At 44.8% G+C, this 23,801-nt stretch overlaps 2 protein-coding genes across 3 annotated transcripts in view; one reads left to right on the top strand and one right to left on the bottom strand.

Annotated features, from left to right (window-relative positions):
• The window catches only part of CYFIP2 (cytoplasmic FMR1 interacting protein 2), a 135,554-nt gene extending 113,825 nt beyond the window's left edge, over positions 1-21,729 (bottom strand). Inside the window, exons 1-3 of one of the 2 annotated variants that reach the window (XM_059917585.1) lie at positions 21,620-21,729; positions 4,705-4,844; positions 2,850-2,939 (exon numbers count right to left, since the gene is read on the bottom strand). In XM_059917585.1, coding sequence (XP_059773568.1) covers positions 2,850-2,939; positions 4,705-4,821 — 207 coding nt within the window. In that variant the 5' untranslated portion in view covers positions 4,822-4,844; positions 21,620-21,729. Of the gene's footprint in view, positions 1-2,849; positions 2,940-4,704; positions 4,845-21,200; positions 21,285-21,619 lie in introns of those variants that run through there. The other variant, XM_059917586.1, reaches the window with a different exon arrangement.
• A 95-nt stretch (positions 21,730-21,824) lies between these two features.
• MED7 (mediator complex subunit 7) overlaps positions 21,825-23,801 on the top strand; it is a 117,682-nt gene continuing 115,705 nt past the window's right edge. Inside the window, exon 1 of the mRNA XM_059917594.1 lies at positions 21,825-22,714. The gene's annotated coding sequence lies outside the window, so the exon portion shown is untranslated. The remainder of the gene's footprint in view (positions 22,715-23,801) is intronic.

Here is a 23,801-nt window from a genome sequence, read left to right as displayed (position 1 = left end):
TGAAAACAATACCTTACACAGCAAAAGGGACTTTGCAGATGGAATTAAGTTAGCGACCTTGAGATGGGGAGGTCATCCTGGGTTATCTGGTGGACCCAGTGTAATGGCAAGGGTCCTAATAAGTGAGAGAGGGAGGCGAGAGAGTCAGACCAGGAGCTGTGAGGATGGAAGCAGAGATTGGAGTGGTGTGACTGCTGGATGCAAGGGGGCTGAGCCAAGGAATGCGGGCAGCCTCCAGAAGCTGGAAAAACAAGGCAACAGATTCTCCTCTAGAGCCTTCAGAAACGAACGCGGGCCTGCCAACACCTTGATTTTAACCCTGTAAGATCCCATGCCAGGCTTCTGACCAAAAAAACGGTAAGCAAGTAACTTTGTGTTGTTTTAGGTCACCAAATCTGTGATAATCTTCTGTTACAGCGGCAATAGAAAATGAATACAATTCGCCTCCAAACCGGCCCTTCCTCTGACTTCCCCATTGGTGTCCCTGACCTGGTATTTCCAGGAAACCTCAGTCAGCATCGTTGTCACTCCCATGGGCCCCAGCACCAGCACACTGTGAAGCCAGGCGGAGTCAACCTCCAGTGCCTCTCGTATCCATGTCCCCTTAGCCATCCCTCACGCCATTGCCCTCATCCGGCCCTTGACACCTCCAGTGTAGATAACTTTAACTATCACCTCACTCACGCCTCCCTACCACTTGTTCTGCACAAAACTAACAAATGAAACTTATTCCTCAAGTGTATTTCTGTTCACATTTCTCCCATCAATGAAAAATTCCCATTGCTACTGATTTCTGATTAAATGAATTAAAGCCCTCTATTATGGGCTGACTTGTGTCCCCCTGCCAAATTCATATGTTGAAGTCCTAACCTCAGGACCTCAGAATGTGACTATATTTGGAGACAGGGCCTTTAAAGAGATGATTAAGTTAACATGAGGCCATTAAGGACCCTCATCCAATCTGACAGAATTTGGACACACAGAGAGACACCTTACATGTGCCTACACAGACAAAAGACCGTGTGAGGACATAGCCAGAAGGCGGCTGTCTGTAAGTCACGGAGTGGCCTCAGGAGAAAGCAACCCTGCTGACACCTTGATATTGGACTTCTCGTCTCCAGAACTGGGAGGAAATAAATTTGTTACTTAAGCCACCCAGTCTGTGGTATTTTGTCATGGCAGCTCTATCAAACGAAGACATCCTCTATGCACTGACCCTTATCTAATTTTTGATAAATACCACCAAGAATTTCCCTATATGTACTTTACAGTCCAAACCCAGGCAGTCTCTGTGCCTTTTGCCTCTGTGCCTTTCCTCATGCTGCTTCCACCAGCCAGATGCTCTCCATCTCATCCCTGACAGATAAAATTCTAATTGTGCGGGACAGCAGAGGTCAGCGGAAAGAGATCAGGGCTGGGAATCTTAAGTCCTGGATTCTAGGTTCAACCCTGTGATTTACTAATTGTGGGATCATGAGCAACCTGCTTATTAACTTCTCTAGGTCTCAGTTTTCTCATCCCTAAAATGGGTATAATGATCTCTTTGCAAGTCACAGGGCTGTTATAAGGTTCCAATGATACCATGTATAAGAAAACCTTATATAGTTTAAAGTACCATTTATATATGGTATATATATATATATTACATATATATTATGTATATATAATAACCATATATTATATATATATGTGTGTGTGTATATATATATATATATATTTATATATATATATATAATATATGGCTATAATGTGTGTGTGTGTGTACAGTATACAAGGCTCTACTCAAAACCCACTTCCTTCATCAAGCTTTCTCTGACCCTCTCAGGGCCCTTAAAGACTTTGAACTTTCACCATGCCTTTTACCTTTAACTTTGTATTTTTTTATTTGTCTGCAAAGAGCCATCTAGAGCACAGGTTTTGTAGTCAAACAGATTTGGGTTTAGCTCTGCCATTGTCAGTGGCAGGACCCTGAGTAAGTTACTTAACTTTTCTGGACCTCAGTTTTCCCCACCCATAAAATGAGTATTGTAATAGAACCTTCTTCAAAGGGTTGAGGTGAGGATTAATTAAGACAATGCATTTAAAATATCTGCACAGAAAATGTGGTAAGCCTGTCTATTTCTACCTGACTCATTGAGAACCAAGACCAGCCCCATCAGTCCTTGCATATCCCCCTCTCCAGCATTTAGCAGGGTCTCTCCAGGTACCAGGTACACAATATTTATTGGATAAATGGGCAGGGTGTGGTGAGACAGGCTTTAGGTTATCGCTGATATAGTGAGAAAGGTCCACTGAGCCACAGGCAGAACCTGTGAATGAGAAATTTGGAATTCTTTAAATGTCAGTGATGCATGAGGATGAAATCAATGAAAGCCCAAGAAGGAAGGGTACCCTCACAGATGGGTCAGACAAAGACCCATCAAACAACTAGTCCCTCTTTGTGAATGATTTAGGCCACCAATAATGTGTTACTCCAAACCTTTTTTGAGAAACTTTGTGCTTTGGTCAAGGGCCAAAATTCCACACAGCCAGTAATCTATCTATAAAGCATAAAACAAGGCAGGATCTAATCAACTGTTAACCCGCAAAGCTAGAGAAGCTCAGGGAAGTGAACAGTGGGAATATAGTTCAGGTCCCAAAGGTGAGCAGGATTTGCAAGGCTGGAAGATACGGAACAGTGTGCCTCCAGGCGCTGAGAGGGGATGGGTGGGGCATGAGGATGGGCTTGAGGAGATGGATCTGAGGCAGAGTGTCTTGGAACAGCACATGCCCCTGGCGAGAGAAGCTGCCCACAGCCCCGCCCCCACCAGCAGGGGGCACGTCTGTCCCTGAAGGTCACAGAGACTTACCATGCTGGAGTGGACTGTAGCCTGCTCAATGTACCTTGCAATGCCTGTGACAAACGCATTCCTGTCCTCGAAGTTTGTGTCAAAGTTAGCCTGCAGGAATTAGAGAACAGGAACATGTGGTGGTTGGAAAACAGGTCCAAGGTGGCTGGGTGTCCAGGGAATAAACTGCTGCCAACAAATGCCCAAGTTCTCTGTGGAAATCTATCTCCACATCACCCTCTCATCTTCTGCCAAGAAATCCCACCCTGAATCCCACTGGCAGGAACTGGCTAGAGCCAGGGCCTGCATCTGCTTCCCATGGGTAATCAGGTTCACCCAGGGAGCCTCGGAAGTAAAGGCTTAAACCATAGCCTAAATAGCTCTTAAAAGTGAAGACGTGTTTTTTTTTTTTTTTAGAAAGAAGCAGACTCACAGATATAGAGGAAAAACTAGTGGTTACCAGTGGTGGGGAATGGGAGGTACAAACTAGTGGGTGTAAAATAGGCTCAAGGTTGTATTGTACAACACTGGGAATGTAGCCAATATTTTGTAATAACTTCAAAAATTGTATAAAAAATAAAAAAAATTTTTGAAAGATGACGATATTAAAACAAAAGGTGAAGGTGTACACTGCTTTGATCCAGCAGTTGCAAAAATACTTGCCTGAGGGTGCAGATACATCTGTACAAGAATAATAACTGCAGTATTTTTTTTTAATAAAAAAACTGGAAACCATCCAAATATCCATTAACAGCAAAAAGCTAAATAAATAATAGTATATCCATACGATGGGCTTATCTTGTAAGTACTATGAGGTGGTTAAATACAGTGTGGTAGCATAGCAGTATTGTCAGGAAAAATAGCCATAATAAATTTTAAGTTAAAAAAGCCAAATCATAGAGCAACATAATATAGTGCCATTCTCTTTTGGTTAAAAAAAAAAAAAATTATATATATACATGGTAAAAAGGTGTGTGGGTGTATATATGTGTATATATATAGACATAGTTACAGGGGAATTTTTATTTGTTATAAATACTTTGCTGTATTGCTAATAATAAAAAAGATATTTACATAATTAAAATTTAATCTGGGTTAGAAAATGTGAATAAACCAAGTTGATGAGTAGAACCTTCAGGCATGTGCTTAATAAATCTAGCCATTGAATGAAATTTAAAATATACTATGCATTTATATTTGGTCTCATTTAGTAGTCCAAGAACTTTCAAAAGGTCAAATGCAGCTAAAAAGCTAAAAATTTCCAATTAACTAATTCTTTCATAACATGGTATACTCGCCCAGCACACCCAGACAAGGTGCTATTTGCAAGGCTGACTACGGCTGCACCGATGCCCTTCCCGCCATGCCCAGGTGGGATCGCGGTTTTGAGCAATCTGACCATGGTTTGTCACAAGCTTGCCTCTCAGGCAAAAGCAAACAACTGTGACTGGCTTCCCGGAGCCATTATCGGCTGTGGGGAGTTGAAGACCTCTTCTCACATACATGAAGGAAAAGTAATTACCCAGGCAGGCTCTAGGGGTTTCTAAATTGCGATATTTAATTCATGAGGTCAGAGCTGCCAAAACCTTGGTTGGTGCTGCAGCAAGAACAGCCGGGAAGGTATTTGGGGTCAGAACGGATCAACAAGCCTTCCCCGAGGGAAGAGAAACAGCCCTGGTGTACATTTACTAGCTTATCTATTGCTTACACTCAGCTCCACCAGTGCACCAGGGACTCCATCAGCGGATGACGTTTCACCTTCTAGATGCAGGCATCCCCCTTCCCTCTGCCTTCAGGGCAAACCCTCTCAGGGGATCCCCAGAATTCCTGATCCCACCCCCCACCATCTGGCCCCGGTGCTCTGGGAGGACTTAACCTGGTACATGATGGAGGAAGGCGGGGGTTCGATGCATGGCTGCTGGTCAGGGAGGGGCAGCTCTTCCAGCAGGTCCACGTTGGACAGGGCGTCTTCCAGGGTGACGTGGGTGGTCATGGCGGCAGTTTCTGTTGTCCGCACTGGGGGGATGGAAGAGAAGGAAACGGAGAGTTTCAGGGGCCTTCAAACACTTCTCCCAAGCTCACCCTGTCCAGGCTCCTTCCGGAGAACCCAGGGAGTTAAGGAACACGCACCGAGACCGCTTCCACTTGCTACTTCTTCACGTGGTGCCCTCAACCCGTGCCTGATATCTGAGGATCTCTTTACAGTTTACGAAGTACTTTTTTATGTCTATTGCCTTGACTGAGCCTCACCACAACCCTCTGATGGCAGGTGGTCTCATATCCACATAACTGATGGAAAAACAAGGCTCAGAGAAGTTATGCTGACACTCATACAACCACAGTGACCAGAAGCAAAGGACCTCAAATTATGCTTGACACTAGAACATGGGCCAAAGTCAGCCTCCAGCTTTTGTTATTCAAGAAGATATTTATCAGCTCCACTCTTAAATTATTGCATAACACAAACATCCATGACTGAGCGAGCCAAAGATTATCAACTTGAAACCAGAGTTTGAAATTAAGCTGCGAGTCAAAGAATTCAGACTCCAGCAAATTTAACCTTATTTGCAAAAACATTAGAGCCATTGTCTTCCTTGGCCTGGACATATGGTATGTTTTGTGAGCCACACCAAACAAATCAGCCCAAAATAGACATTTTTGTGTCTCATACCCTGGCAGAGTACAGCGGCTGTGATGAGAACTTTGCCAGGCAGTGAAGCTGAAGAGGTTCTAAACAGCACCTACCTAAAAGGAGCTAACTGCTATTTTAAGAACTCAGCACTCAGCAAACAGAATACTCATTTTTTAAAGCATACGTGAAACATTAATTAAAAATGATCATGATTTAGAGCATAAAACAAGTTCTCACAAGTTCCCCCAAATATGACCTTCTAGAAGTCACATTCACTGACTACAGTGCAATAAACTTAGAAATCAATAATGCAAATTACAGCAAAGAAAAAACCCCATATCTATGAAAATTTGTAAAAACATACTGCTAGGTTATTCATAGCTGAAGAGGAATTCAAATAGAAATGATAAAATATTTAGAACTGAAAGAGAGCATGAATAAATGTCCTGATGCATTTCATAGGAAATAAGAAAGCAGAATTAAATGAACTGAATTTTCCACTCAAAAACCTAAAAAAGGATAAAAATCAACCCCCAAAAAGTGAGAATGCAGGGATTACTAATTACAAAAGCAGAAGTAAATGAAGCAAAAAACAGCAAAACAAAACAAATAGTAGACTAGGTGAACAAAAATCTGAAAACTGAGTTTTAAGAAAAGATTAATAACATAATAATAAGCAGCGGTGGCAGCAACTGCTAACCCTTTAGCATATTCGAATGAGGAAACACGGAGAAGGCTGACTGCACTCCGGAGAGCGCCCTCCCTCCCTCCCCATCCCTAATCCCAGGGAAGCCTGAGACCTGCTTCAGGGCTGGAGTCTCAGAGTGTCAGGGAATTTGCCTCACTCATTAGGAAATGTGGTGTCAGAGGCCAGGGCAGAAAAGGACCAGCGACAGCAGAGCTGGGCCCAGGCCGTGAAGGGCTGACACAGTTGCAGAGTGCACCCCACGCGGGCTGCCCCTGTGTCTCCTTTAGGCCCGGCTGGGAGGGCAGATGGGGCTGAGCTGCTGACCTACCGCTTCACACTTCACTGAGTTCTCAACTCACCTCCCTGTCACGCGCTATGGCAACAGTGAAGGCCACATCCAATGAGGGCACGGGGGAGCTCAGAAGTGACTGCCTCCTCTGCCCTCTGCAGGTGCCTGGCCTCACGGGGGTGGTTTCAGGCCCTCTCCACACCTACGCTGCTTCCTCTGCTCTCTTCTCTGGCCTGAATTCTAAGTGTGGCATTCAGTTCTACAGCAAAACCATTTGCCAATCCACAGAAAAGATTGTCTTCTTTAGTACATTAATGTTAAGTCCATTTTGCAGGAAGGGTTAATGATGGTCCAGGGCATAATGATCTGTAAGCTCCAAAGCCCTAATAATTCTCTTCGTTAATTCAAATAATAATAAAACTAACATTTTAAAGCCATTACTCTGTGTCACTCTGCCAAGCACTCAGCTATTTTCATCTTGCATCAACCTTATAAAAGGTAAGTACTATGATTATTCCCATTTTACAGATGAGCAAACAGAAGCTCAGAATTTAGGTCACTTTTCAAGGTCAAGGGCTGGCAAGTGCTGGAGCTGGGCTTGGAACCTAGGTTTGTCTTATTAGAAAGGCCTAGAAGCAACTATTTATCTATGACTACCAGGGCTGTGTCAAAGGGACCCAGGGGCCAAATTGAGGCAGCCTCCATTGGCCAAAGATGGGGTGATCTGAGCACCAGTTAGCACAACTCAAGGGACTTGAAACAATATCAAATATATGTGAATCCATGAGATCGTAAAGACACTTAATAAAAACTTGGTTTTATGCCTTTGTTACTGCTGGAGGATGCCTGTGAACCAACTTTTATGCTGAAAATCAATAAATAAAAGGAAAGAAGCAAACATTGAACCAATCTTTCCTATACCAACTGTACCACTGGATAAATGAATTGTAGGAGAGAGAGATGCATCTCTTTATAAAGGTATTTCTTTTTTTCCCCCAGAAATATCCACAGAATTAAAATATCCCTAGTTTCCAACCCCTAATGAACAAATGGATGTAGGCACTGATCACCAACTGCTGCTAACATCACTACATGAGGGACAACCAGATATTATGCGCCTCCTGATGGAAAAAAACACCATCACCTTACAAAGAGTGCTGAACCCAAAACAAAATACCTGAATCTAATCAAGGCTTTGATACAATCTGACAGGAAATACAGAGGACAGAACATGTTAAAATACACCACAGTGAGGTACTCAGTAAAATACCATCTATGGGAAAGTCTGCTGGACAAATGACTGAGCATCTTTAACAAATAAAGTGCAAGGGAAAAAAAAAAAAGATAGAGGGGGAAGTTATAGATGATAAGAGACTTAGACTATCACATGGTTTTACTTCATTTGGATCTTATTTCAAACAAACCATCATAAAGATGAAATTGTAACATATATGAGAAAACAGGAAAATTTCTCTGGCTAGTTACTGACTCGATATTTGACAGTATTAAGGAAACTGTTATTTTTTAGATGCGACAACAACATTGAGGTTATGTTTTAAAATAGTCCTTATCTTCGACAAATACCTACTAAAATATGGATAAAAGGATACAGGGGTTTGCTTCCAAATCATATCAGATGGGGGAAGAGTGAGAAATAAATGAGACAAAATCAGCTAAAGTTAATAATTGTCAATCCTGTGTGATGCTTACACATAGAGATTTATGATAATTTTTTATCCAATTTTATGTTACTTTTTAATTTATTTTATTTATTTATCTTTGGCCACGCCACGCAGCATGTGGGATCTTAGTTCCCCAACTGGGGCTTGAACCTGGGCCCCCTGCAATGGAAGCTCGGAGTCTTAACCACTGAACCACCAGAGAAGTCCCTCCAATTTTAAATATGTCAGAAATGTTCCATAAAAACTCCCAGCTCAATGTATACACTCCCAGGTCTAATCTGTCTTCCCTTCCTTCATCTTCCCTGACTCCTACTTATGATCTTTACCTTCTCCTTCCTCCTATTACCTGGGTTTCTTCTAGGCTTCTCAGATTCTAAAATACTCATTTACCAGAATAACCCTTAAGATTTTCCCCTTTAACACAATAATACCCCCGTCCTTCCCTTGATGAGACTCAATAAGTGAACGACCTCCAGAGCCAATAAATTAGGAGTCTTTATTTCCATTACAAATACAGCTTCTCTAATGGATTTCTCTGTTTCTTTGTGGATCATTCACTGCCTAAGGGAGAAGGAAATCAGACATTTTTAGCCCAAGTGCTAGAAGTCACTGCCAACTCCACATCAGTCAGAAAGAAAAAACATTCCAGAAATTTTATCAGAGGTATACATGAAAACAAGTACTTCTTTTCCAGCGCAAGTGTCCTGCCTGTTATGCAATCTTCCAAAGGAGAAGAATTCTTAATATGGAGTCTACGACCACGTGGTCATTTTGTCACTTTGGAAGAGAAATTAATAAAATATTTAAAAAACTAACACTGTTCTGGGAGCACCATTTACCAGACAGAGCTGCAACCTGCAATGTGGGGCATTCATGGCAGATTTAAATTCAGCATCTTCATAACAAACTGAAACTCAGGGGCCTGGTTTCACCGAGTAGTAATAACACTGGGCTCTCGGGCAATCTGCTTCTGAGAAGGTCTTGTAGGCCCCGTGCCTGACCCCCTCCACCCCTCCACCCCTCCACCCCCCCCCACTGAGATGACTGACAGATCCTGAACAAGAAGCAAGGGGCCTCACAGACCCAGGATGGGCACTAGGAGAGCCTGGTTTTGGGAATGCAGGTTGCTATTCTCTAAGCAAAAGATCTGCATTGTTATTTTCTGACTGACTTTCTGGAAGAAAAACGAAAAAAGTCAGAAGGTTTAATGACATGGAAAACTAGGCTAAGTATCGTGGGTAAGCTCGAGTTCTGTGTTCATATCTGCCATCTGTTACTTCCTAGCTGCATAACCATAAGTAAGTTCCTTAACCTCTCTGAGCCTCCGTTTCCTTATCTGTAAAGGGGCGATGATTAACAATAGTCCCTGCCCTCAGTGATTTATTATGAGGATTATATAACATTACAGCACGTGAAATGCTCAGCCCAACAGCAGGCACACAGCAAGCACTCGGGAAATATTAGCTAGTCGGTTGGCCTCTTTTTAAGAGAGCGAATGGATGAATTAAACATTGCAGCAACTCTCCTAAACAAGAGGAAGGCATCAGAAATATTACACTAATTCTTAACTCTATAGAACTTTCATTTTGATTTCCTCAATCATAACACCCTTGCAGGTTCGAGGGGACAGGTGTTATTTTTGCTGTTTTTCTAGGGAGAACACACTGTTGCTAAGAAATGAAAACGTTCATTCATGGTCACATGGTCACTACTAGTGACTGAGTTAGGGCAGAAATGGGATATCTTGACTCCCAGTTCTAAGCCCTTTCTTCTAGACTGCACCACTTTTGTACCTTTTTGAAAGGTCCCAAGCACTTTACTTTCTTTTTTTTTCCAACTTGGCTGCCTTTTCCTTCCTCTGAAGAGTAAGACTCTGTCAAGCCATAAAGATTAGGTAACTGTCACCTTCGGGTTTCATGAGAGGCCAAGAAATATTTTCCTTGTCTGTAAATCTCTCCACTAAAACAAATAAATAAAAATAAAGTTAAAAAAAATAAATGCATATGTATCGTTATATCTGCAAATAAAAAATATATAAGTAAATATGTAAATAAATATATAAATATAAAAATAAATCTAAGGGAGGCTTAGACTGTCGCCCTCAAAAAAAAACATTTGGAGCAGCATTTGACTGAGCAAGGAAAAAATTCCAAAGTACGGCTACTTCCTCTTCCCATACCAGGGCAAATGTTGCTCATTGATAACATCTCTATTTCTCAATGAGTCCACGGGTAGCCTCAGAATCCTTCTTGTGAAATACAAAACTCCAAGCGGCCACTAGCACTCAATCTGAGTTTGCCCACGAAATAAAATATATGTTGCCCCCCGAAACCAGAACAGAACGATGCATGCATGTGCAAGTTCCCTGAAGCCAGAGCCCATTTCTTACCCATCACTGAAAACCTTGGAGACCTTAGTAGGGTGCCAAGGAAAGATGAGGCACTGAGGAAGTACCGGATGGATGAAAGAACACATGAAAATACCTGAATTCCCCGACAACACGGGAGGAAAGAGATGACTTAGCATGTCTTCATTTCTAGTTTCCCATTCCTTCTCCTTCATTATTAATAACATAGATAATTTAAATCAGCACAGAATATGCAGTCATATCCATAAACTGCCTGTACAATTATTTACTTAGTATTTTTTCTAAATAGACTTTTTGTTTCTACTTTATAAATATATTTTAGAAGAAAGCTTTATATCATAATCACTAATAGAGAAGCAGAGGGAAACTACAAAAAATAAAAAACAATGAAAACAAACACAGGTCTGAGTGTCATGTGAAAATCATCTCACGTCCACCATTGATATGCTCACTAGAGGTGGTTTAGTGTGGTAGTGAACTAGAGTCCTGAGTCTGCCGCTACCTGGCTGTGTGACCTTGGAAAGATGGCATAATGTTTCTGAGCCTCACGTGCCTCATTTTGATATAAAGAATAATAATAGTTCCTACCTCATATGCTTTGAAAACTGAGTTATCCCATGTAAAAAGCTTGGTAGGTAGAAAGTGCATCATAAATGTTAGTCCCCCCAATAAAACCTAAATCCAGCAACATATAAAAAGGATTATACACCAAGACCAAGTAAAATTCACCCTGGAATGTAAGACTGGTTTAACAATAACATCCAAAAATCAATGAATGTGATAAGCCATATCAATGCAATAAACGACAAACCCCACAGGATCATCTCAACACATACAGAAAAAGCATTTCACAAAACTCACACTCCTTCATAATAAGAACACTCAACCAACTAGGAACAGAAGGTAACTTCCTCAACCTGATAAAGGGCAGCTACAAAAACAGCTACAGCCAACATCAGACTTAATGATGAAAGACTAAATGCTTTCCCCCAGGATTAGGAAGAAGACAAAGAGGTCCACTCTCTCCATTTCTATTCAGCATTGTGCTGGAGGTTCTAGCCAGGGTATCAGAACAATTAGGAAAGGCAATGAAATAAATGATATCCACATTAGAAAGGAAGAAGTAAAACTATCTCTACTTGAAGATGACACGATCTTGTATGTAGAAAATCCAAAAAAATACACTAGAAAACTATTAGAGTGAATAAACATGTCCAGCAAAGTTGCAGGATATAAGAATATAAGGAAAATCAATTATATCTCTATTCATTAGCAATGCTCAATATAAAAATGAAATTAGGAAAACAACTCTATATACCATAGCATCAAAAATAATACAACACTTAGGAATAAACACAGCAAAAAGAATTGTAAAATATATACTCTGAAAACTATAAAACACTGTTGAAAAAATTAAAGACAACCCAAATAAATGAAAAGATATCCCATTTTCATAGACTGGAAGACTTACACTGTTAAAATGGCAACACTTCCCAAACTGATATAAATCCAACGTAATCCCTATTCAAATCCCAGCTGGCTTCTGTGCAGAAATTGACAAACTGATCCTAAAATTCATATGGAAATTCAAGGGACCCACCTAGAATAGCCAAAACAATCTTGAAAAAGAACAAAATTGGAAGATGCACAGTTCTTGATGTAAAAATTTACTACAAAGCTACAGTAATCAAACAGTGTGGTGCTGGCATAAGGACAGAAATATAGATCAATGGAACGGAATTGAGAATCCAAAGATAACATTTATGGTCAACTGATTTTTTGACAAGGTTGCCAAGACAATTCAATGGGGAAAAAATACTCTTTTCAAAAAATGGTTTTGGGATAGCTGGACATCCACATGCAAAAGAATGAAGTTTAACCTCTACCTCACACCATATAACGAATTAACTCAAAATGGATCAAAGACCTAAATGTAATACCTAAAACTATAAAACTCCTAGGAAAAAAACACAGGAGTAAACACTTGTGACTTTGGAATATGTAATGACACCAAAAGCACAAACAATGAAATAAAAAATAGATAAAACTACACATCATCAAAATTAAATTTAAAACTTTTGTACTTCAAGAGACATCATCAAAAAAGTGAAAAGAGGGAATTCCCTGGCAGTCCAGTGGTTCGGACTTAGTGCTTTCACTGCTGGGGCCCAGGTTCGATCCCAGGTTGGGGAGCTAAGATCCCACAAGCTGTGCAGTATGGCCCCCCAAAAAAAAAAAGTGAAAAGACAATCCACAGAATGGGAGAAAATATTTGGAAATCATATATCTGCTAAACATGGAGAAGATATAAAGAACTCTTAAAATTCAATAATAAAAAGACAACCCAATTTTAAAAATAGGCAAAGGATCTGAACAGACTTTTCTCCAAAGAAGATATACAAATGGCCAATAATCACATTAAAAGATGATTATTATTCCTAGTTATTAGGGAAATGCAAATCAAAATCACAATGAGATATTACTTCACATCTATTAAAATGGCTATAATCAAAAAGACAGGTAAGCACAAATGTTGGTGAGGGTATGAAATTGGAACCCCCATTCATTGCTGGTAGGAATGTAAAATAGTACAGCCACTTTGAAAAACAGTTCAGCAGTTCCTCACGTTTTAAAAAAATTTTTTTTGTTTAAATTTTATTTATTTTTGGCTGCGTTGGGTCTTCGTTGCTGTGCTCAGGCTTTCTCTAGTTGCAGCGAGTGGGGGCTACTCTTCGTTGCGGTGCACGGGCTTCTCATTGCAGTAGCTTCTCTTGTTGCGGAGCATGGGCTCTAGGTGCATGGGCTTCAGTAGGTGTGGCACGCAGGCTCAGTAGTTGTGGCTCGCGGGCTCTAGAGCGCAGGCTCAGTAGTTACAGCGCATGGGCTTAGTTGCTCCGCGGCATGTGGGATCTTCCTGGACCAGGGATCGAACCCGTGTCCCCGGCACTGGCAAGCGGATTCCTAACCACTGTGCCACCAGGGAAGTCCCTCCTCACGTTTTTAAACACAGAGTTACCATAAGACCCAGCAATTCCACTCCTAGGTATATTCCTAAGAAAAATGAAAATATATATTCACAAAAAAACTTGTACATGAATGCTCATAGTAGCATTATTTGTAATAGACAAAAAGGGGAAACAACTCAAATATCCATCAACTGATGAACAGATGAAAAAAATATGGTATATCCATACCATGAAATATTACTCAGCCACAAAAAGGAATGAATTATGGATACATGCTACAATGTAGATGAACTTTGGAAATAATAAATTACATTAAGTGAAAGAAGCATAACATACCTTTTAAAGGAAATGTCCAAAATAGGCAAATCTATAGAGATATAAGGTAGATTAGTAATTGCCTAGCCTCAGGGTAGAGACTGAGGGAAAGAGGTGGTGTTGCTAAAGGGTATGAGGTTTCCTTCTGGGGTGATGAAAATGTTACGGAAATTAATCGTGATGATGGTTGCACAACTCTGCGAATATACTAAAAGCCACTGAGCTATATGCTTTAAATGGGTGAATTGTACAATATGTGAACTATATCTCAATGAAGCTTTTACCAAAAAATGTTAGTATTTGTATGACCGCTTTTGGGGAACTTTGGGTATATGGAACATAAGCGGGAGTGGGGCAAAGGGAGCTGGAGCTGGGGCGGGAGCCGGGGGAGTCTGGGGGGTATGACGCTGCCCTTACGCGCAGAGACTGTGCTGGATGAAAATGAACTGGGGCGAAAAAGAGAGCAAGTGACGTAGCCACGCTTCCCCAGGGCGCAGCCCTTACACCGCAGGGTGAGCGGACCACCGTGAGGCAGGGCCTCAACCAGGCCCCTCCCCGGCCTGTCTCTGTGGCACTGCCACCTGCCAGCGCCTGGGGTTGCCCCGTCCAGGAGGAGGGACTCCTCAGACATACAGATCTCTGAGGTGGGGTGATGGGCTTTGAGGTTTAGAATGAGGACAAGATGGGTCTCTGGCCTCCTACCCGAGCTCTCTTTTTACTATAAGGACACTGAGGTCGAGACACGAGAGGACTTGGGCAGGGTCCCTTGGCTAGTTCGGGGCTGAGCTGGGCTAACACTGCAACTTCCTGGGAAGACAAGGGGACCTGACACAATGACTGATATGACAGCGCCGTAAAAGAAAAAGAGGAATATTAGAAAGAAGGAAGGAAGGGAGGGAGGGAGGGAAGGAGGGAGGAAGAATTCTGCAGTAAAACAAAAATCCATGTAAGAAAGGAAATACTACAATCAAAGGACATTACTTGGCTCTCTCGTGGTCATCATTTACACGTCTCAATAAGGGAGATGCTTTAAATATGATTTGGGTTAAAACAGAGCTCTTACTATATTGGGAGATGAGGGCAGGGGAGAGAGGCGGATGGTGTCAGAAAGCGAAATCTTCATCCATCACAGCAGGAAGTGAATAGATGACACATAGAATAGATAAATCAAGAAAGAGCAGCATAAGCATATCATTTAGAGATCTGGAGGCAACTATTGGAAGAAATGGTAAGTTAAAAGCAGCAGCCTCTGGGGGAGGTGGGCACTGGATGCTTGTTTTTCACTGTGAGTCTTTCAATACTATTTGATTCATTTAAGCATGTGCGTGTATTGCTTTGATCAAAAATTTAAAACTTACTTTAAAAGACAACAACTCAAGGCTTCCTTGCTGGCAGTCAGACAGCTGGCCAACCCACTGCTCTGTCTCAGGCAGCCTTTGCTATGTAAGTCCCTCCCTGTGGGTCTCCTAGGCCCAGAGGTCCCGTCACCTGCAGCCTCTCTCCACACAGGGGACCTGAGGTCACAGCAGAGAAGTCCAAGTCAGCCTCGACTTGGGTCTCTGGAGAAGGCCTACCCTCCTCTTTGTTTACAGCAAAGAAAAAGATCCTGGCGGGGCTAAAGGGCTTGCCACTCCATTTGCCATTTCACTCAGCTGCTTCCTGTGTTGCCAGGGTTGAGGAGGCCTTTCCGTTGACAACCCAACCCGGCAGATCCCACCCTCTTGGGAGGGGAGGTCATGCCACAGAAGGCAGCGTGCTGATTTGCTCCCGCTGGGGCCTGTGACAGGGCACCACAGGAGGGGCACCAACGTGACTTGTGTCTGGGGAGAGGAGCTGCCTTTCAGAGGCACCTGCTAAAACTCAGAAAGGGAAGCCATTGCACCTGCTGTGGAAACAAAGAGCGAGACTTCAGTTCGACCACCGGCTCGGGGCATGCAAACCTCAGCTTCATGGATGTGAAGTTGCAACTCGAATGTGGCTCAGCCTGAAGACTGACATAGGCCCCCAAACCACACTTTCCCTCACTCTAAAAGGGCAATTTCTCTGTCTGTAAAATATGAAGGCTGGTCTAGTAGTGCTTCTCAACCATGATGGCAAAACCTCTGTTGCGATGGTTATTGCGGCAACTTGTCCCAGTAACAGTTTGACTGGTGAGGTTTGCAAACAAGGTGCTTTTTATTATGTGTGAGGGAGGGTTCAAAGTCCTCCCATGGTATCATTGTTTGCATGTTCATCTCTTTTCTTGAGTGGGAGAAAATGGGGTAGAGCTGGGGAGGGGCATGGCTGCTGGGTGTGACGTACTGAGTATGTTGATACTGTCCATCAAATGTACTTAGGAAAAAACAAACGCAAACCCAAAAACAACTAGTTACGAATCACTGAACTTGAACCTCTCTCAGGGTCATTCCAACTCAAAAGCAAATGACTGTGACTATAAATGAGACACTCCATCCAAAGGACGTCCTTCAAGAATATGCTTGCCAACACGGCCTGTCCACTGTGGCAAGAGTACTTAACGGTGCCATAAACCTGCCCATGGACATTCTTGCCTTGTGCATTTGCTCAAACTCTCTCCGCTCCCTAGTGGACTGTCCTCTCCCCATCTCATATCCTACCTTTGACCACTGTCAAGGCCCAATTCAAGACAGGCCCCCTCCATGAAGGTCTGACCAGCCGAACTCCACCACAACCTTCATTTCTTGGATTCCCATAGCACTCACAGTCTGGAGTCCACAATTTCCTATTGCATTATAAACTGCTTTATATTTTACTAATTCTTTGCACCACCAAAAATGGCAAGGATAACTGTCATCTTTTGGGGGGTCTGACCCATAGCAACTAGTACAGAGCTGGGCACATCCTAGGCATTACTTGCTTAATTAACACTTCATGAACTATTTGTTGAATACAAGAGCCAATGGCCAAGATTCATGTCTTCTGATTTAAAAAAAAAAAAAAATTTTAAACATCATGGTCCTCTAAGGTACCATATCTAAGTCAGCCTTATTACTATAAGAATCTGAAGAGATATATTTAGAAAATTCTTCTGTCATACAGTTTCCACCTCAAAAAATAAAAAGCAGAACTTCATTTCTCTTTCTTTTATGAAGGTATAGCATACTTGGAGGTTGATGGCTGACCCTGAGTTTTGAATTCTTGTCTCACCATTCATACCTTACCTGAATCGGTCTTAAGCCATCACAATTTAAAAGCACAAATAGAAAATCATTCTCAGGTATCCCTTCACTTAACACTGAGTTACTGAGTGTCTTCTATGAGGGTCAGCCCTGCAGATTCTCTTTGATCTCAGCTGGGCCTTCAGTAAAGTTAGACAATGCTCTCATTCATCCCCATTTGATTTCTTATTCCACCCACAAAGGCAGCTGTTCCAAATCTCCGGACATCTCCCGCACTTTCCTAACCAGTCCACCACCTTTAACTTCTGCAGAGGACCTCATCTCCTGCCTTATTTAGAAGACAGAGACCACACACCACGGACACACTAAACGTCTCTCTGCTCCACGAAGAGATGAACGTCTGAGAACCACTGCTCTACGATGGCTTAATGATGATGCAAACACAAAATCAAAAGACCTATTGATAAGTCATCGTTGGGTCTTTATCGGGCAGCTCTCCAGGTCATGTTTACTTTCCTCTCTGCTTGTACTGTTCCTGAGTTGCTGCAAGTGTACCAAAATGCCACTCAGTCAGAATGATCCCTGCAAGAAATTCTGCCTGAACCCAACCTCTGCCTTCTCAAAACAATTTCTTTCAAGAATTTGCACCCAATTTGTTTTTGCCTCTGTTGCCAGGGTCCAAGAAGTATGGCGTGAATGGTGGTCCTTTGAGGCACATCACACACCGTGCTTAGCATAGTGGCCATGGCTAGGCAGCCAGTGCCCAACATCTTTGCATCCTGGGAGGCGTCCCACACGCACTGACTGAATTCTGAAGTGTCTTTGTTCAGACAAGACCATCCAGGGCCCTAGACGGAATCTGTGAATCACAAAGTGCCTTTCAGTTTCCCCTTCAGTTGGCTCAGTGGTGCAGAGAGACCACAGATTTGTCTTCTTAAGTTGACACACAATATATAATTAATAAATTGTTCCTTTAGGAATGGAGGGCAGCCATCCAAAGGAGCCACACATTCAGGAACCTCCTTCTCTCCTCTGTTTCCAGGGCCTTTTCTTCTCAGCCTGAGGTTTACAAACATTATCTCATCTGCAGGCTCCTGTGGCCAACAGGTAGGTAACAAGCTGGGCAGGCTGCTTTCGGTTCCCCAGTTTTCAAAGTCAGAGAGGTAGAGGCTGATTTAAAGGCACACAGCAAGTCAGGGATAAATCTTGTGTCCGAAGACTACGGTACTGCTTCGTCCGCTGGGGGAAGCGAAGCACGCCTTCAACATTTTTGGTTGGGTTGCAAAATGCTGAATGTACACAGAGGAAGAGGTCCTTCCTGATCTGTGTTGAAATGTGAGAACTACCTCTGGGCTTCCACTGGGCATATTCCCTCCCCCTTCTCTCTTCCTACTCCAGCTATACCCACCTTCAGTGTGCTATTCAGGAGCACTTCCCAGCTGAAGCCCTTGCTGACACCACATCTTATCACGCTTTCTTTGGCTACCTTCTGCAGGTCAACCTGGGGCTGGGTTCCTTGGTCACAGAGACCAACTCCCCTGGGAAAAGCAAAATCCAGGAAGGCTCGGAGGTAGAACAGTTGGTAAGAACTCGGGGTTGACGACACCTCCTCCCCCAAACTGGGACTCCTCTTAGCAGGTCAAGGAACTCCTATCCCTCCTCATCCCCAGCAATGAAGACTTACACCAGCCAACTCACAGGTGTGCTGTTCTTGGACATGGCCACCAGCAATGAGGTGTCTGCTGAGTGACCAGGGTGGAAACTTCACTGTGGGAGGCCTTCTAAGGCCACGGAATCCTTTAGCAGAGTCAACAATGACAACAACAAAAGATCTGTCTTCTTAAATTGACACACAATATATAATGTGGCATGAGCCACATTCTTAATGATTATGTAATTAATACATTATAACGATAAACATATAAATATAATAGTACTTACTATGTGCTAGACACTCTACATAGCATTTGCATGCATCCCTTGTTTACTAGAGCATCCAATTAAGTACCAGCTCCTTCCCCACCACAGCTGGCACACCGTGTCACTGCCCGAGGTGACAGTATGCTCTACCCTCTTGCCCCACCTCCACTACTAATGCAGGGTCCATCCTCTGGACCCTAGGCTTAGCTTTGCTCCTCAGAACAATAAGACCAAAGGCCTTTTACAAAGGCTCCAATAAGGTGATTGATGCCTGGTTTCGTCAACTACAAGTGAATAATTAATACTCGCCAGTAAAGAAATAGACTCATTGTTACAGTGGCCACATGGAGGCTATAAAAGGCCATTTTGTGCAGCTCTTGGTGGAACCCTGGGGCCAACAGCGGCCAAAAGAAACCTCTTTGAGAGTGTAGGCTGATCCTCAAACATGAAGACTGGAGCTCAGCACTGTTTTCCAGGAGTGCTGCTCCCAATGTCAATTAGCTTGTTGCCTATTCATCACCTAATTCGGCTTGCTGGTCAATGACAGCAGCAGAGGCCCACTGAATGTCCGAGAGGGCATGATATATCAGAGGGGACACGTACTGTTCCCCCGAGACCCTTTTCCAGTTTTTAAATTCTTGCCTACTGTCTTCTCTGGGCCAGCCTCTGATTGGATTGGAGTAAAACTCTCCGATCCTGGTGGATTTTACACCCTACTATTGGCCTAATGCCTAAAATGAGTTTTTCCTTTTCCATTACCAGCAGGGACTGAATAAGGCAGACTTGGGTGCCTACAGAACCAGTCAGAACTGGCCAGGAAATATAATAAAGAAGCTTAGTGAGCAGAGCGCTAATGCCCCCAGCCAGAGGCTCAGCCTGCAGAACTAGCCAGAGGCACTGGCTTTGTGAGCAATAACACGCTCTCCTTGTGGCCTCGGAGCTGCCCTGGCAGATGGTAGCCGGTGCCAACAAGTAACTCTCTATAGGAAAGTTTCACCTCCTCCAAGTGTACACTGGGCGCTCCACAATACCCTCCAGTGACAGTAACCCCTGACCAGTTACACACACACACACACACACACACACACACACACACACACACATACTCCTATGGTATTTTTGCCCTTAGGGCCAAAGCTGCCCCTGCAGCAAGCAAACACAGCCTACAGCTGCTAACTGGTGTCATTTCATCAAGTTGTTCCCCAAAATTGCTACCCAGTTCCCCACTCCCACTTCCAGCCCACTGCCTGAAATTCCACCATTGGAGATATCAAATATTATTTACTTAAAGCGTTGTTTCCCATTAAAATGCCTCTAAGCCTCTGTTTCCTTTCTGGTCAGATGACTTCTAAAACACCTCCTGCGTCTAATGGGGAATTCTTGTGTATTTAGCTCTTGAGAATAAATGTGTTCACTAGCTCCTTTCTTGAAAACAATTTTTGACACAGGAGAATGGGTGGGGGGATGGTGGAGCACAGGACAGTGTACGGAACTGGAGGTGGGCAGTCTCAGGGAGGGTCACAGAGAAGGAAGGTCTGATGGTGGAGAAAACAATCTTCAAGGCCTTCACCATCCTGCCAGGGATGTGAACCTAGATTTTTGCCCTCCAACATCTGTGATCTCATGGTTGCCAGCATGGCTTGCAACAGGGCCTGTGCCCCAAAGTAACGTAAGACACCCCCTGTCCTAAAGGGGGCACAGGCAGGAGGTGCCCGGGAGCCGGCAAGAAAAGATACTTGTCCCCTTCTTGGCCTGGCTGTAAGAGCCCATCAGCCCTTGGTGAGTCTTTCTGCTGTGCTGGGGAAACTAGGCAAGCAGAGGTCAAATTCCCTGGGCTGGGGAGGGCACCTGGGCAGTCCCAGCGTCCTTCTCTGCAGGGTTCTCAATACAACCACACTCCTCTCGGACCATGCTTCCCGCCGCCGTCCCCACTGCCACACGCAGAGCACGCCCTTCTCTTCCTTTTCAGACGGTGTATACCCATGGAGGGGGAGGGCTGCCCTGAAAAGCGGAAGCCTACTACAGACAGGTAGGCATCTTCCCGATTGTTCAGAGCTCATGAAAACCCAACCTTTTCCCCAGGAGTCAGCCCACTCACCTCCTTTCCCCTACCTCCTCCCCCGCCCCCAGACAGCCGGGAGGGAGAGTGATGCTAGGCCGGAAGGCTTCAAAGCGGGTCAGGCGTGCCTCCTCTCTCATTAAAGCCCCCACCCCCAAACGCCGCCTCTTCGCCCCTCGCCCCACCCATCTCACGTTCACTGAAGGGCTCTGTGTGCCCGAGGCCGCTGCCAGGCGGGCCCAGGCGGTTCTCGCTGGCCCTGCGGGAGGTGATGGTGGCCGGGGCGGCAGAGGCGGCGGCCGGCGCTCTGCAGTACCTGGGCGCGGAGAGACCGCCGCCGCCGCCGCCGGGCTCGCGGCCGCTGCAGGTGTCTCCGATGCTCGGGATGAGCGCCGCTTCCTCCGCGGCCGGCGGCTCCGGCCCAGGCCGCGCACCTGCTGCTGCTGCCACAGCCGCCGCGCCCCAGCTCCGCCGTGCGTCAGCGCCTCCCGCAGGGGGTACGCGCCGCGGGGCCCCGGGTGGGCCAGAGGGGGCAGGGAGCTGTTCCGGGCCGGAGGCCCAGCCTCCGGGGGCTTCGGGGGCCCCCAGGCCGCGCTAGCCCAGCCGCCGTGCTGAGCACACCCCCGGGGCTGGGACAAGAGGTGCCGGCCCCTCGAGCATTCTTACGGCCGCGTCGCCATCCCCAGCAGCATCCCAGTCCCCACGCCGGCCCCAAGGCCTGCCAGCACCGCTTACCTGGGTCTGCGGCAGGTCTAGGGGAGCGGCCCGAGCCTACTGCGGTGGCCCGCGCCGGGGCGCAGGATGCTCTGCCCGGCTCCGCTCCGCTGCAGCCGCGCTGGGCCCCGCCCTCGGCCCCGCCCCTCCAACCGCCGCGGCTCCTCCTCCGCCCCGGGTATCCCGCCCCTCCGCCGCTGCGGCTGTCACACAAAGAGCAGGAAATGGCTGCGGCCGGGGGCTCTGGGCGCGCCCCTCTGCGCGGCCGGCGCCTCCCGGACCTGCAACCCGGGTTCCCGCCCCGGGAGAGCCAGCCGTGCCGCTTAGGGAGAACTTGTCCCCAGGACCCCCCAGGCCTGGCAACCACACCTGCAGCAGTAGGAGGACTGAAGATTTGGGCTCCTTTCGGACCTCACTGATCTCACATTATTTCCAAGTGCTCATTTATCTCCCTAATACTTATCGAGCACCTATTTTGTTCCAAGCACCGTGCCAGGAGCTGAGTAGGCACTGGTGTACAAAAGACAGGCCCCGGCACTTTTGGAGCTTATCATCTATTAAGAGAGACGGGGAATAAATGTACGTAGCAAATGTCCAGTTCCAACTGAGAGACATTCTGTGAAGAAGAAGAACAGGGTGAAGTGATAGAAAATAAACCTGAGGGTTGGGGAGAGGGGACTTCCACCAATGGAGTCTGATGCCAAATGCTGTTCCTCTGTTCAAAATTACCTTCTCACCCTCCCTTTCACTTCCCTGGGGCCAAATCTCTGAAGCTGCCCTCTTTGAAGCAGGGATCTCCCTCAGCTTCCTTCAGGAAGAATTAATTGCCTCATGGACAAAAAGGCAAATACATGGTGACGGGAAGTATTTACTGGCAAAGCCCGGGAGAAAACTGAGAGGACAGGCACCTTTCTCTTCAAGACTTATCTGCTCTAAGTCTCCAAAGAAACGGTTCTCATGGAGATGCAGCCTGGTGAGCCCTCAAACCAGGTGAAAGTCAGGCAGCACCGAATTCCAACCTTGGGACCCCTGAGCAAGTCACTTCACCACTCTGTTCCTGAGGTGCCACCTTATCTACAATGTGGGGAATAAGAGTTGCCTTTCCTACGTCACAAGGTAAATAATTTGAAAGCATTTGAAACTTTTTAAAGTTAAGGGGTAAAGTCTTGCTACAGGGGAACCTTTCTGAAATATTTCCAAAGGGCGCACAAATTTCTAGTTAATCACTCAGCTCTTCCTATCAGGGGCTATTTATAGAGGAGCCACATTACTCAACACTCAGCAAAGAACTTGTGGAAGCCTTTGCCCTACCTGATCTCACATCGTTTCCCTAGCACTCAGGATTCATGATCCTTTGTGGTTTGATGTTACATCACTCATTCTAATTTAAATTGCTATTTCAGAAAGGATGACTTATATATATATATACATTCTGTCCCTGGTGCCATGTGAGAAAGCTGTGGGTGTGTTTGTGGAGGATGGCTTTAAAAACAGAAGTGAGGTTTCTTTCTTTTTTTTAATTTTTAATTTTCTGCTGTGATCCTTGGGATTTTGGGTGTCAAATATCTAACAATATCTAACAATGAGAGATTGGATTTTCATTCTATATGGCGTATTATTTTAGATGCTGTAGATTTCTGGAAGACATATTTCTCCCTGTGGTTCCTTCCTTGTCTTTTCACCTTGCAGGAACACATTGCTTGAAAACAAAAAAGACGATTATGTATATGTTTGGTTAGATCTTGGGCAAAAATAATTCCCTGGCCCCTGAATTCTATTTGCTTGTAAGGGGAAGCAATGTGGTTTTGTTGAAACCACTGTTTTGGAAATCCAGAGGCTTGCCTTTTGGTCCTGGTTTTGCAACTAAGTGATCTTAGATAAGTCACTTCACCTATGTTTCCCCATCTGTACAGTGAAGTAGGTTGGATATACTCCAAGGTCCCCCTGCATGTGGAAGACTGCATGAGTTAAAACAAAGGACATGCCCCTGCCATGCTTAAAGCATTCACTAGCTCCTCACTTCTCGCAGGATGGAGCCAAACCTCCTTACCGTGGCCTACAAGTGTCTCCATGATCTGGAGTCTACCTGTCCAGTCTTTTCTGCTGTGAACAAGCTCGCTGTGCTTCAGCTAAGAGGAATCTTTTAGTTCCCCAAACTTGCTGTGTTCTCTCTTGCATTTGGCCTTTGCACAAGCTAGGCTTT

This window comes from Balaenoptera ricei, chromosome 3, assembly GCF_028023285.1.
Source record: "Balaenoptera ricei isolate mBalRic1 chromosome 3, mBalRic1.hap2, whole genome shotgun sequence".
Classification (NCBI taxonomy): Eukaryota; Metazoa; Chordata; class Mammalia; order Artiodactyla; family Balaenopteridae; genus Balaenoptera; species Balaenoptera ricei.
The sequence above is the reverse complement of the archived record's forward strand: the minus strand, read 5'-3'. Positions and strand labels throughout refer to the sequence as shown.